Genomic DNA, 13119 nt, shown 5'->3' with positions numbered 1-13119 from the left:
AGACCTGCTGAGTTTGTCCTGCATTCTCTGTTTTTATTTTGGATTTCCACCACCTGCAGTGTTTTACGTTTGGGTTCAATCTTTGGCCTCAAGCTCACCTCTCTTGCACTCCACTTCTTGTTTTACATACAATGCTTTGGGTAACATTGCTAACATGAATACAGCTCAGTGCAAAAGTGCTTCAAATTTAATTGTAAAAAAGATGATTCACAAGGAGTTCGGCGACCAGCAGAAAAGCACAAAGTAAAATCCTTCACATTGTTTCAATCTGAATCAGAATCTGACATTTCTTCTTCACCTTTAGAGAGAAGGAGAGACACAATGGATACAAACGTTAAGCAGAACACTACACTATATCAGCTTAGTTCAGTCAGTATCATTCAAAGTTACAAAGTGCTATGTTCGAGTCCTGCTTTGGAAACTAAGTACAAATCTTTCCCAGTGCAGTACTGAGGGAGCCCCGCATTGTCAGAGCTTCCAACCTCTTGTTGATATGTTCTTTCAGAACTCTCCTCTTTCTCAAAATGGTATCTCTTGCAGTCAGGGCTTCAGTTGTAATGTTTCATCCTAAAAGGCAGTTGGTCTGACCATGTAGCATTCACTTACTACTGGAACTAATCAATGGCAATCATCTCAGGAGCAGAATTTTAACTTAATGAAGCAGGCCGTGACTGAATGAAACATAACCTGGTTAATATTCAGGCTTGGCCTGATAAGTGACGAGTAGCATTCATTCTACACAAGTACCAGGCAATGTTTATCTCCAACAAGAGAATCTGACCATCTTATAGTGACAATCAACAGCATTAGTGTTGATGAATCTCCCATCACCACTTATGCCTGACTGGTGAACAGAAATTTAACTCAGGGCCACAGGGGAGATGGTGATATTGCAGTGTTGTCACTAGACTAACAGTCCAAGCCTCAATGTTCTGAGGATCTGGTTTCAAAGCCCAAAATGCCAAGATGGTGAAATTTCAATTCAATACAATCTGGAAAAAGCTGATGATCATGTTTTTAAAACCCGTCTGGTTCACTAATGCCCTTTTGGGGAAGAAATCTGCCAAGATTTCCTCCTCTTGTTGAAGTGTGACTCCAGACCCAAATGAATGGGCTCCCTCTGGGAAAACAGGGATGGGCAATAAATGCTGGCCTGGCCAGTGACGCCCACATCTAATGAAGAAATTTGAAAAAAAAACTGCAAATTCTCAGGCAGGTCAGAAATTTGAAATTTTGTGGTGAATAACTCACTCCCTAAACCTACTGCGAGGTGACTGTATAGGTGCAGTTCCCACAACACTAGCCAGGGCAGAGCAAGCTGCCTGTTGGGAACCTTGTCCATTTCTGATGCACAGCAGCAGCAGTCTGTACCATCCACATAGAGGCAATTATCCAGGGTCTTTCAACCTCCCAAAATCAGTGGTTTCATGTTCCATGTTGCTAAGTTCCAGCTTTTTAAACCAGATGCACTGAATATCTGGAATGTAAATTTCAAGTGGGATCTGAAATCTTTATCCTGAATCATTGATCCATATGGGAAAAGAGGTTATGAAGAAGGTTCAAAGGGGTATATGTCCATTGTGAGGGAAAACTATTGGCAAATGGAGTATTATAAGTGAAAATAGGAGGTTAGCCACTTTGTCAGGAAGAACAGAATAGCGGTTATTCAAATGGAGGGAGATTTTAGAATAGTATGGTATACAGGGATCTGGATATCTCTGTAAATGATTCACAAAATGTGAGCATGCAGCTACAGCAAATAATTGAACAGGTTTTGGAAGAAGGAGGTGAAGAAGGAGCAGTGCTGCAAAAGCTTGTGTTTTCAAATAACCCTGTTGGACTATAGCCTGGTGTCGTGTGATTTCTGACCTTGTCCAGCCCAGTCCAACACCAGCACCTCCACATCACAGCAAATAGTTACACAAAGGCAAATGGAAAGTTGGTCTTCATTGCAAAGACAGGGGAGTTTCCAAGTAGGGAAGATTTGTTACAGCTGAGCAGGGCATTAGTGTGACAACACATGGAGAACCGTGTATAGAACTGGGCTCCTTACTTAGGGAGAGATACACTTGTGTTGGCAGCAGATTGGACAGGTTCAATGGGATGAAGGGGTTTGCCTTATGAGGAAAGGCTGAGCAGGTTACCCCCTGGCGTTTGGAAGAGTGTGAGGTGATCTCATTACGACAGAAGATTCCGAGAGGGCCAGACAAGGTCAAGGTGGGGAGGGTGCTGTCCCTAATGGGGGCATTGTTTCAGAATCTCGGGGTCTCCTGTTTCAGATTGAAATGAGGAAGAATTTCTTCACTTGGCAGACTGTCAATCTTTGGCATTCTCTACCCAGGGAGCAGTGGATCTCTAACTATACGTAAGGATTAAGGGAATGGGGCAGCTAAATGGAGAAAGTATCAAGTTTGATCAGCATAATCTTAATGGCTGGGGGAACAGGCTCTGGGCACACGGAACCATTCCTCTGTCTCACTGTTTATGGATTACTTGTCCAATGCCATAACCACTAAACTAGCATACCCAAGGCTATATTAAATACACTCTGTTAAAATGTCTGTGATCTCTGTTGTTGCAGCAGAAAAGTTCTTTGGGTTTTGTGCATCTTACAAATAAACCAAGAAGATCACAGGCCTGGGTCACTGGTCTGTGCAATGTTAGTTAATCAGTTGAAACATGAACATTTCCTGTTCCTACAAATCGCTATTTTATACTGTCCTGTGTTGTGTTCTAACTTGCGTACAAACTAACTCACAAATGGATTCCAGAACAGAACCCAGGAATTGTTTGTAACCAACGTGGATCGCCTCCTGTGCTCGCTAACCTACACCGGCTCCTGGTCCAACAACATCTCAATTTTAAAATCCTCACCTTAATCTTCAAATTCCCTCTAATGGTGTCTCCCCTCACGATCTTTGTAAACTCATCCAGCCCCTTGCCCACCAGCGCTTCAAAGTATCTGCACTGCTTCAAGTCTGACTCTGGGAGTGTTGCCAATTTTCATCACATGAACAGTTCCCTCTTTCTTAAACTATATGAAATAGTCACTGTCTCAGCACTTTGAAGTCATCAAGACCTATCTTTAGATTACTTCCATTGAGGAGTACACAGAATTGTGATGATGCAGAAAGAGGCCATTTGGCCCATCGTATCTGTGCCAGCTCTCTGAATGAGCATTGTAACTATCCCATTCTCCTGTGTTTTCTCACAATGCTGGACATTGTTTCTATTTAATAAGTATCCAATGGCCTCCTGGGCAGTGCATTTCAGACCCAAGCCAACAAAGCATGATCAAATATTTTTCTCACCTCGCCATTGTTCCTTTTGCTGATCACTTGAAAACGGTGCCCTTTCATTCTCAGCCCTTTTACAAGTGTCTCCCTATCTACTCTGTCCAGACCTTAAGTGACTTTGAAAACTTTGACAAAATCTCCTTTTAGCCTTCTGATCATGAGTATAATCATGACATCTGGATGTGGAGCTGCCAGTGTTAGACTGGGGTGGACAAGGTCAGAAGTCACACAGCACCAGGTTATAGTCCAGCAGGTTTATTTGAAATCACAAGCTTTCGGGGCACTGCCCCTCTGTCAAAGAACAAAGAAACCTACAGCACAGGAACAGGCCCTTCGGCCCTCCAAGCCTGCGCCGATCAAGACCCTCTGTCTAACCTGTCATCTATTTTCTAACGGTTTGTGTCCATTTGCTCCCTGCCCATCCATGTACCTGTCCAAATATATCTTAAAAGACGCTAACGTGTCTGCGACTACCACCTCTGCTGGCAACGCGTTCCAGGCACCCACCACCCTCTGTGTAAAGAACTTTCCAGGCATATCTCCCTTAAACTTTCCTCCTCTCACTTTGAACTCATGACCCCTAGTAATTGAGTCCCCCACTCTGGGAAAAAGCTTTTTGCTATCCACCCTGTCTATACCCCTCAATCTCGTCTTTCTAATGAAAATAATCCTAATCTACTCAACCTCTCTTCATAGCTAGCACCCTCCATACCAGGCAACATCCTGGTGAACCTCCTCTGCACCCTCTCCAAAACATCCACATCCTTTTGGTAATGTGGCGACCAGAACTGTACACAGTACTCAAAATGTGGCCGAACCAAAGTTCTATACAACTGCAACATGACCTGCCAACTCTTGTACTCGATACCCTGTCCAATGAAGGAAAGCATGCCATATGCCTTCTTGACCACCCTACTGACCTGCATTGTCACCTTCAGGGAACAGTGGACCTGAACACCCAGATCTCTCTGTTCATCGATTTTCCCCAGGGCTTTTCCATTTACAGTATAGTTTGCCCTTGAATTTGATCTTCCAAAATGCATCACCTCGCATTTGCCCGGATTGAACTCCATCTGCCATTTATCTTCCCAACTCTCCAGTCTATCTATATTCTGCCGTAATCTCTGACAGTCCCCTTCACTATCAGCTACTCCACCAATCTTAGTGTCATCTTCAAACTTGCTGATCAGACCACCTACACCTTCCTCCAAATCATTTACACATATCACAAACAACAGTGGTCCCAGCACAGATCCCTGTGGAACACCACTGGTTACAGGTCTCCAATTTGAGAAACTCCCTTCTACTACTACCCTCTGTCTCCTGTTGCCCAGCCAGTTTTTTATCCATCTAGCTAGCACACCCTGGACCCCAGGCGACTTCACTTTCTCCATCAGCCTGCCATGGGGAACCTTATCAAACACCTTACTGAAGTCCATGTATATGATATCTACAGCCTTTCCTCATCAACCAACTTTGTCAGGTGAAGTCACTTCACCCAAGGAAGGAGCAGCGCTCTGAAAGCTTGTGATTTCAAATAAACCTGCTGGACTATAACCTCATGTTGTGTGACTTCTGACTCTATCTACTGCAACATCAGGCCTTTGCCTTTGATGGCAACTTGGCCAAACCAGAAGCAGCATCAGAGCTCTAAAGGTCCTTCCTTTAACTCTTCTTCCTTAGTCCTCCTTTAAAATGCTTCGTTAACCTCCCTGCCTGACCAAACGCTTAGGCTCGAACATTGCCTGTTGTGGTTTCATGTCACATTTTGTTTGAGAATCATTCTTGTGAAATGCTTGGTGGCACAATATAAACAGATGTTGTTAAGTTGTGTTGTGAGAAGGGAGGTGCTGTTTGGTCTCTGTCCTTACCTGTGGATTTTTTGATTGTTGCAGTGTGTGTCGGGAGATCCTGGGGGTTTATGAGACTGATCAAATGGTTGCAGATGTAGTAGAAATCAAATGCAAACACAACTGTTGCCACGAAACCAAACACCTTTTTTTAAAGAAAAGGGGAATTGGAGCACAGTAAAACAACCAATCTGAGATAACAGCAGCCAAAAATAAAATCTGATCTTTAAGAAAGGATGCAAAATTACTCACCCCAGCGGTTTTTGCAGACGCTGAAATCTTTGTAACGGCATAAATCGAGATCGCAAAGAAAATAACTGCAGCAGTGACACAGCGCAGGAAATCCTGGGGGATTTTTCAACATATAATATTTGAAACGTGTTAAAGGAAATTGCTGATGATAAACAGAGTAGGCAAGAGTTGTCAAATGAGCCTGCTTCAATGGCTTGTGCCAGAAAATAAACTGCAAGTTACAGACAATACAATGAATCGAAAGGACTTTGACAGAAATCGGGACCCGTTCGATAAAGAAGGAAAATGTCTTTGTTACATCTTTCACCAGCTCATGGTATCAGTCAATGACACAAAGGAGGAATCTCTGCAGCCAACATGAGCACAGCGAGGTCCCACACCTACACAATTAGAATGAGCAGGTATTGTGTTTATTGGCATTGATAAAGGGAATGTGACAAGTACCACGGTAGACTCCTCTAATTCTTCTAAATGGCGCCAGGAGATACTTTAGGTCCAATTAAGGCATCACACAGCATCTCAGAAAGACACTAATTCTGATAGGGTGGCACTCCATTGTAATGAACATCTGACAGTGCGGCACCCCGTCAGCACTGACCCTCCAACAGTGCGCAACTCCCTCAGCACTGACCCTCCGACAGTGCGGCGCTCCCTCAGCACTGACCCTCTGACAGTGCGGCGCTCCCTCAGCACTGACCCTCCGACAGTGCGGGGCTCCCTCAGCACTGACCCTCCGACAGTGCGGCGCTCCCTCAGCACTGACCCTCTGACATTGCGGCGCTCCCTCAGCACTGACCCTCCGACAGTGCGGCGCTCCCTCAGCACTGACCCTCTGACAGTGCGGCGCTCCCTCAGCACTGACCCTCCGACATTGCGGCGCTCCCTCAGCACTGACCCTCCGACAGTGCGGCGCTCCCTCAGCACTGACCCTCTGACTGTGTGGCACTCCCTCAGCACTGACCCTCTCACAGTGCGGCCCTCCCTCAGTGCTGACCCTCTGACAGTGCGGCCCTCCCTCAGTGCTGACCCTCTGACAGTGCGGCAGTCCCTGAGCAATGACCCTCCGACAGTGCGGCGCTCCCTGAGCACTGACCCTCCGACAGTGCGGCGCACCCTCAGCGCTGACCCTTTGACAGTGCCCACTCCCTCAGCACTGACCCTCCGACAGTGCGGCCATCCCTCAGCGCTGACCCTCTGACAGTGCGGCACTCCCTCAGCGCTGACCCTTTGACAGTGCCCACTCCCTCGGCACTGACCCTCCGACAGTGCGGCCGTCCCTCAGCGCTGACCCTCTGACAGTGCGGCACTCCCTCAGCACTGACCCTCCCACAGTGCGGTGCTCCCTCAGCACTGACCCTCCCACAGTGCGGCGCTCCCTCAGTGCTGACCCTCTGATAGTGCGGCGCTCCCTGAGCACTGACCCTCCGACAGTGCGACGCTCTCTCAGTGCTGACCCTCTGACCGTGTGGCACTCCCTCAGCACTGACCCTCCGACAGTGTGGCCCTCCCTCAGCGCTGACCCTCTGACAGTACTCCCTCAGCACTGACTCTCCAACAGTGCGGCGCTCCCTCAGCACTGACCCTCCGACAGTGCCCACTCCCTCAGCACTGACCCTCCGACAGTGCGACGCTCCCTCAGTGCTGACCCTCCCACAGTGCGGCCCTCCCTCAGCGCTGACCCTCTGACAGTACTCCCTCAGCACTGACTCTCCAACAGTGCGGCGCTCCCTCAGTGCTGACCCTCTGATAGTGCGGCGCTCCCTGAGCACTGATCCTCTGACAGTGCGACGCTCTCTCAGTGCTGACCCTCTGACCGTGTGGCACTCCCTCAGCACTGACCCTCCCACAGTGTGGCCCTCCCTCAGCGCTGACCCTCCGACAGTGCGACGCTCCCTCAGTGCTGACCCTCTGACAGTGCGGCGCTCCCTGAGCACTGACCCTCCGACAGTGCGACGCTCCCTCAGTGCTGACCCTCTGACCGTGTGGCACTCCCTCAGCACTGACCCTCCCACAGTGCGGCGCTCCCTCAGTGCTGACCCTCTGATAGTGTGGCGCTCCCTGAGCACTGACCCTCCGACAGTGCGACGCTCCCTCAGTGCTGACCCTCTGACCGTGTGGCACTCCCTCAGCACTGACCCTCCCACAGTGCGGCACTCCCTCAGTGCTGACCCTCTGATAGTGTGGCGCTCCCTGAGCACTGACCCTCCGACAGTGCGGCCCTCCCTCAGTGCTGACCCTCTGACCGTGTGGCACTCCCTCAGCACTGACCCTCCCACAGTGCGGCGCTCCCTCAGTGCTGACCCTCTGATAGTGTGGCGCTCCCTGAGCACTGACCCTCCGACAGTGCGGCCCTCCCTCAGTGCTGACCCTCTGACCGTGTGGCACTCCCTCAGCACTGACCCTCCCACAATGTGGCCCTCCCTCAGCGCTGACCCTCTGACAGTGCGGCGCTCCCTCAGCGCTGACCCTCCGACAGTACTTCCTCAGCATATATCGGGAATGTTGGTCGAGACTGTGTGCATTTCTGGAGTGGAGTCTGTGGGTGAAACTCATCTCCGTTGTATTCGCTAAATGCACAGTATCAGCAGCAATGATGGTGGATGGGAACAAATACCCTAAATGCTCTCAATGATTAAGGGTGTTTTTACTGAGGTTTCAGGTGATAGACGTTGATAGAGTATCTACTGGGTGAGCCCAGAACCAAAGGGACACAATCTTCATCGTTGATCCTGGCCCCTGACATAAAAGAAATCTGGAATCGCTGAAGCTGGGGTTCAGTAGGAAATGGCTAAAATTGAGACTGTCAGGTATCGGTGAGATATCGACCGTTTTGGAAACGAGAATGAGTGAATAGGGTTCAGAGGTGTATCTGTCATGATCTCAATGATTGTCAGAGTAGACTTGAGGGGCTGAATGACCTCCTCCTATCCCAATTCTGAGTCTCCAGAGCAGATGTTTTTCAGTGCATGATGTATGACGCTGAAGTATGAGTTGGACTGACTGAGGTGGGAGGTGCAGGGGGTGGTGGGGTCATGTAGGATTTTCCCCGAGTACAGAGTTCAGATGTCAACTGTGCCACCAGTACATGCATCACACTTCCATTCATTCACAGGATATGGGCTTTGCCGGCTAGGCCAGCATTTATTACTCATCCTATCTAAGAGTTAACCACATTGCTGTGGGTCTGGAGTCACATGTAGACCAGACCAGGTAAGGATGGCAGATTTCCCATCGTATATGGCCTCCATGGACCAGACAGATTTTTCGTTGACCTTGGGCAATGGATTTATGATTATTGAATTCAAATTCCACCATCTGCCATGGCGGGATTCGAACCTGAGTCCCGAGAACATTACCTGTGTCTCTGGATTAACAGCCTAGTGACAAAACCACTAGGCCATCACCACCCCGTGACCACTGCTGTACCTTTTACACACAGGAATGGTGAAAAGTGCTACTTACAATCAAAGGACCGTGGAAGCCTGGGAAACGGTCAATGTACTGTGTCACATATACGTAATAGGCACAAATGGACAGGAGGAACTCGATGAGTGGAGCAGCCATGAATGCAGCCAGAGGGGATGCCAGGTAACATATTAAAATGATGAAAGATAGCACCTGGGGATGGAAAGCGAGATGAAAGTGAACTAGCTGAGGCTGCAAAGAAAGCAAGGCACTGACCTGTGACCTGGCAAATGACCAATCACCTTTGAATTGTCAATTAAAATCCCCCACCCACCCATCTTCACATTGGACCTGCTCATTTAGAGAGTCTTATAGCACAGGAAGAGACTATTTGGTTCATCACGTCAAAACTGGCCCTTTGGAAAGATCAATGCAATTAGTCACACTCCCTCCATCCTGTTGTGATAATGTAAACTTCACAACTTTAATAACCGCTCATGGATTGCAATAATCAGCAATAACTGTGGAGTAGACTGTTTCTCGAGGTGAAAGAGACAAGGAGACACTATTACAAAAGGATTGAAAACAACATGCAAATAAACCATCTCTGGGAGAAAACAACAGAAACATGCTGTTTCCTGGGAGAGACGAGATAAACTGCTTGCTAAATGAGCAATTAGGTCTTCCTGCAGATGCAATGTTCTGAAGTAAAGGGATTACTTGCAGCTTTTTTTAAAACAGACAGCTAACGCTGAATGTACCAACGATCGGGGGAGCTGCTTCTGATAAGAAGGCAAGCTACAGCCTGGAGGTCTGCAGAAGCATATCTTTGTTAAGGATGAAAGAATTGACTGAATCATCAATAATGTCATACCACAAACTTGAAAGAGAGAAACCAAAACCTAAACAATTCAGTGGCAGAACTTTGGAGAACAACACTGCACAAGGAACGAAACCTGGACACTTTCAGAGACTATTGTTGTTGGTTGGAATGGTAGTTAAATTCCATCTAATCAGGTAATAGCCAAGTTGAATTGTGAGACTTCCTTACCTGAGGGGTCTTATTTTAGTTGCTACTTGCAATAAAGTTTAAAACATTGATTGTGAGATTACTTCATATGTAGCTGGATGAGAGACAACTTGTGGTGATTTACCCAAAAGACGGGCTGTCATTGTTTCCCTTTCAAGTATTTTTTCCAATTTCCTTGAAAAAAATCATAATGAAGCTGTCTGCACCATACTTTCAGGCAGCACAGATAATTAAAAACTTAATGGATGAAATAGATCTCCTACTATCAATCTCTCTTGCAATTTAGTTTAAGTGCCGCAAAGTTATGCTGTAGCTCTATAAACCTCTGGTTAGACCACATTTGAAATATTGTGTGAGGCTGGATGAACACAGCAGGCCAAGCAGCATCTCAGGAGCACAAAAGCTGACGTTTCGGGCCTAGACCCTTCATCAGAGAGGTCTAGGCCCGAAACGTCAGCTTTTGTGCTCCTGAGATGCTGCTTGGCCTGCTGTGTTCATCCAGCCTCACATTTTATTATCTTGGAATTCTCCAGCATCTGCAGTTCCCAATATCTTTGAAATATTCTGTTCAGCTCTGGTCACCTCATTATAGGAAAGATGTGGAAGCTTTAGAGAGGGTGCAGAGGGGATTTACCAGGATGCTGCCTGGACTGGAGGGCACGTCTTTATGAGGAAAAGTTGACGGAGCTAGGGCTTTTTTCATTGGAGCGAAGAAGGATGAGAGGTGATTTGATAAAGGTTTCTAAGATGATGAGAGTCACAGGTAGAGTGGGTAGACAGAGACTTTTTCCCAGGGCAGAAGTGGCTGTTACGAGGGGGCATAATTTTAAGATGATTGGAGGAAGGTATAGGGGAGATGTCAGAGGTAGGTTCTTCACACAGAGAGCGGTGCGTGCATGGAATGCGCTGCTGGCAGAGGTAGTGGGGTCAGACACTTGAGAGACTTTTAAGCGACTCTTGGAAAGGCACATGGAAGATAGTAAAATATTGTGTATGCAGGGTAGTTTGATCTTAGTAGGATAATAGGTCAGTACAACATCGTGGGCCGAAGAGCATGTGCTGTGCGGTTCTATGTTCTATCTCAGTTCTGAAAAAGTCATACTGAATGCGAAACGTTCATTCTTGTTTCTCTCTTCACAGATGCTACCTGAGCTGCCGAGTTTCTCCTGCAATTGCTGTTTTTATTTCCCATTTCAAACAGGCACAATTTTTCCCTCTCAACGCTGTCCATAGTCCTCCTGCATTCGAGGACCACTTGTCAGGGCAAAAACTAGAATGCCCAATTTTGAATGATCGCAAAACTGGAGAAAAGGATGGTTATTTGTAATTTGATTCTGATTGGCTTAGGTATTGCAATGGAGAGTGGAACAGGCATTCCCCAAGCTCCTGAGTAACTCAAAAAAAAGCTAGAAAATATTCATTTTGTTTGCCTCTGTGTATGAATGTTACAAACATGATGAGCTGAACTGATTCTATGAAACTGATTATTCCTGTAGCTGTTAGCACCCTCAGAATGCTGCCTAATTCCCAAATCACATCTAACAGACTTTGTGTTTTGGGTTTTGCAAGTGTGGGCTGGTCTGCACTTTGACCATTTTGACATGGCCAAATATCAAAAGTTTATTCCCCTGGCACTTTCCCCTCTGGTATACATTGTTGTGATCATTTTGCTACTTGCCACTCTCGCATTTGTCCTGATAAGTGCAAGACTGAAAGCTCTGGCGAAAACATATCCCTTTCCAGAAACGTTCCACGTCTGATTCAAGGCTGGAATGATCCGAGACAACCACAACAGTTCAGAGGAAGGGTCACCGGACCCGAAACGTTAACTCTGTTTTCTCCTCCACAGATGCTGCCAGACCTGCTGAGCTTTTCCAGCAACTTTGTTTTAGTTTTACAGCATCTGCAGTTCTTTTGGTTTTTATTGGAATGATCCGAGAGTCTGATTTGTGTGAAAAAGAAAAAAAAATGCTGGAGATCACAGTGGGTCAGGCATGGAGGAGAGACAGCAAGATAACGGTTGGAGGCTAGATGACTACCCAGGTCCTTGTGCCCCTCCATCTGGCTGATCTGAACTGGGGCAGTGGCGTGAGTATAGAAAGTTGCTGGAGTTAGTGTTCCAATGCTTTGTCTCGAACAAGAAGGCAGCACTCCGAAGAGAGTTTCTGCCTTTAATCATGGAACCCCCTCCATAGTCCCAGCTGAATCACGGGCACTGGGGAACTGGCATTTTATTGGGTTAAGAATGAAAGGGACCTGTCCTGGTTACTATAACCATGACACCCTGCCAATAAGTCCCCCTATTTCGCAGTGGTTTCCTAGATTGCCATCAACTGGACTCTTCCCTTGCCAAAATAAACAGCTAGATAAACAGTGCCCTGTCTATTTTGATTCGACACGGCTGGTGAAATTTCAGTTAGCAGCACCCGTTGGCCAGCAGCTCGCACAGAGAGAAATGGGGGTGAGATGTTAGCTGGAAGGACAATGCACAATTTAGCAATTCACACACAAACACTTACCACTTCAGCTGCCAGCAGCAGACCTTTCCGAGACTTTAAGAAGGTTTTGTCCGGGATAAGAGCACTCAGCCCGGGGGAGGTAGCAGGAGCAGATTCCGGGAGCTCAGACTCCCCCATTGCAGCACCAGGTCAGGGGAGGGACAGAGGAGCAAGGAGGAGGAGATGGAAGACGTGCAAACGAAATGAAGTTTTGAGAGGCTTTGTCTTTTAGGGAAATGTAAGAACTTTTTTCTTTAAACAGGGAGCGGGAAACGGAAATGTAAGTTTGCGGAAACTTGGGATCCTCCAATCTGAGACAATGAATTGATCGGAGGGAGAGAGAGGAAAAAAATCAGCGGGACAGCCAGAAATTTTTTTTTAGAAAAACAAAAGCGAACAGAATGAGATCAGTTTCATCACGACTTTTCTCAAGAAGTTCGGGTAATCGCCTTCCAACTTTGCACGAAAAGTGCAAACATTGAGTTAAATTTTGGCCAACAAAGTCGTTAACAACGTTTGCAAAATAAAACTGCGAGAAAGTTACGAACAACTTTGCAAAAAAAACACTTCAATGTCTTTAGAAACAATTGCAAAAAAAAGAGGTTACTTTTAAAAAGATACAAAAATCGTCTTTGAATGTTTTGCAAAAATCTTCCTGATAGGTCACTTATTACGGAGGATTTGGCAAAGTTTAATTTCCAAATCGAACTGCACAGGAATCGGCTGCAAAATAATGTTTCCAAACATGTAAAGTCTCGGCCATCAAGTTTCTAGCCAAGTTTGGTCAG

General features: G+C 46.8%; 1 protein-coding gene across 1 annotated transcript; it reads right to left on the bottom strand.

Annotated features, from left to right (window-relative positions):
* Positions 1 to 172: 172 nt before the first annotated feature.
* On the bottom strand, positions 173 to 12839 carry cmtm3 (CKLF-like MARVEL transmembrane domain containing 3). Its single transcript, XM_059651782.1, has 5 exons — positions 12353 to 12839; positions 8861 to 9016; positions 5399 to 5491; positions 5168 to 5291; positions 173 to 298 (listed from the first exon to the last, which is right to left on the bottom strand). The coding sequence occupies exons 1-5, from the start codon at positions 12467 to 12469 to the stop codon at positions 264 to 266; spliced, it is 525 nt and encodes a 174-aa protein (XP_059507765.1). The 5' UTR covers positions 12470 to 12839; the 3' UTR covers positions 173 to 263.
* Between the last annotated feature and the right edge of the window lie 280 nt (positions 12840 to 13119).

This window comes from Stegostoma tigrinum, chromosome 16 (assembly GCF_030684315.1).
Source record: "Stegostoma tigrinum isolate sSteTig4 chromosome 16, sSteTig4.hap1, whole genome shotgun sequence".
NCBI lineage: Eukaryota > Metazoa > Chordata > Chondrichthyes > Orectolobiformes > Stegostomatidae > Stegostoma > Stegostoma tigrinum.
This window is presented reverse-complemented; position numbering and strand designations above follow the sequence as displayed.

Coding starts and splice junctions, on each gene's coding strand:
- cmtm3 (XM_059651782.1), bottom strand. CDS start 12,469: ATGGGGGAGTCTGAGCTCCCGGAATCTGCTCCTGCTACCTCCCCCGGG. Junction 9,017..12,352: donor TGCTGCTGGCAGCTGAAGTG/GTAAGTGTTTGT, acceptor TTCCATCCCCAG/GTGCTATCTTTCATCATTTT. Junction 5,292..5,398: donor CGTCTGCAAAAACCGCTGGG/GTGAGTAATTTT, acceptor CTTTAAAAAAAG/GTGTTTGGTTTCGTGGCAAC.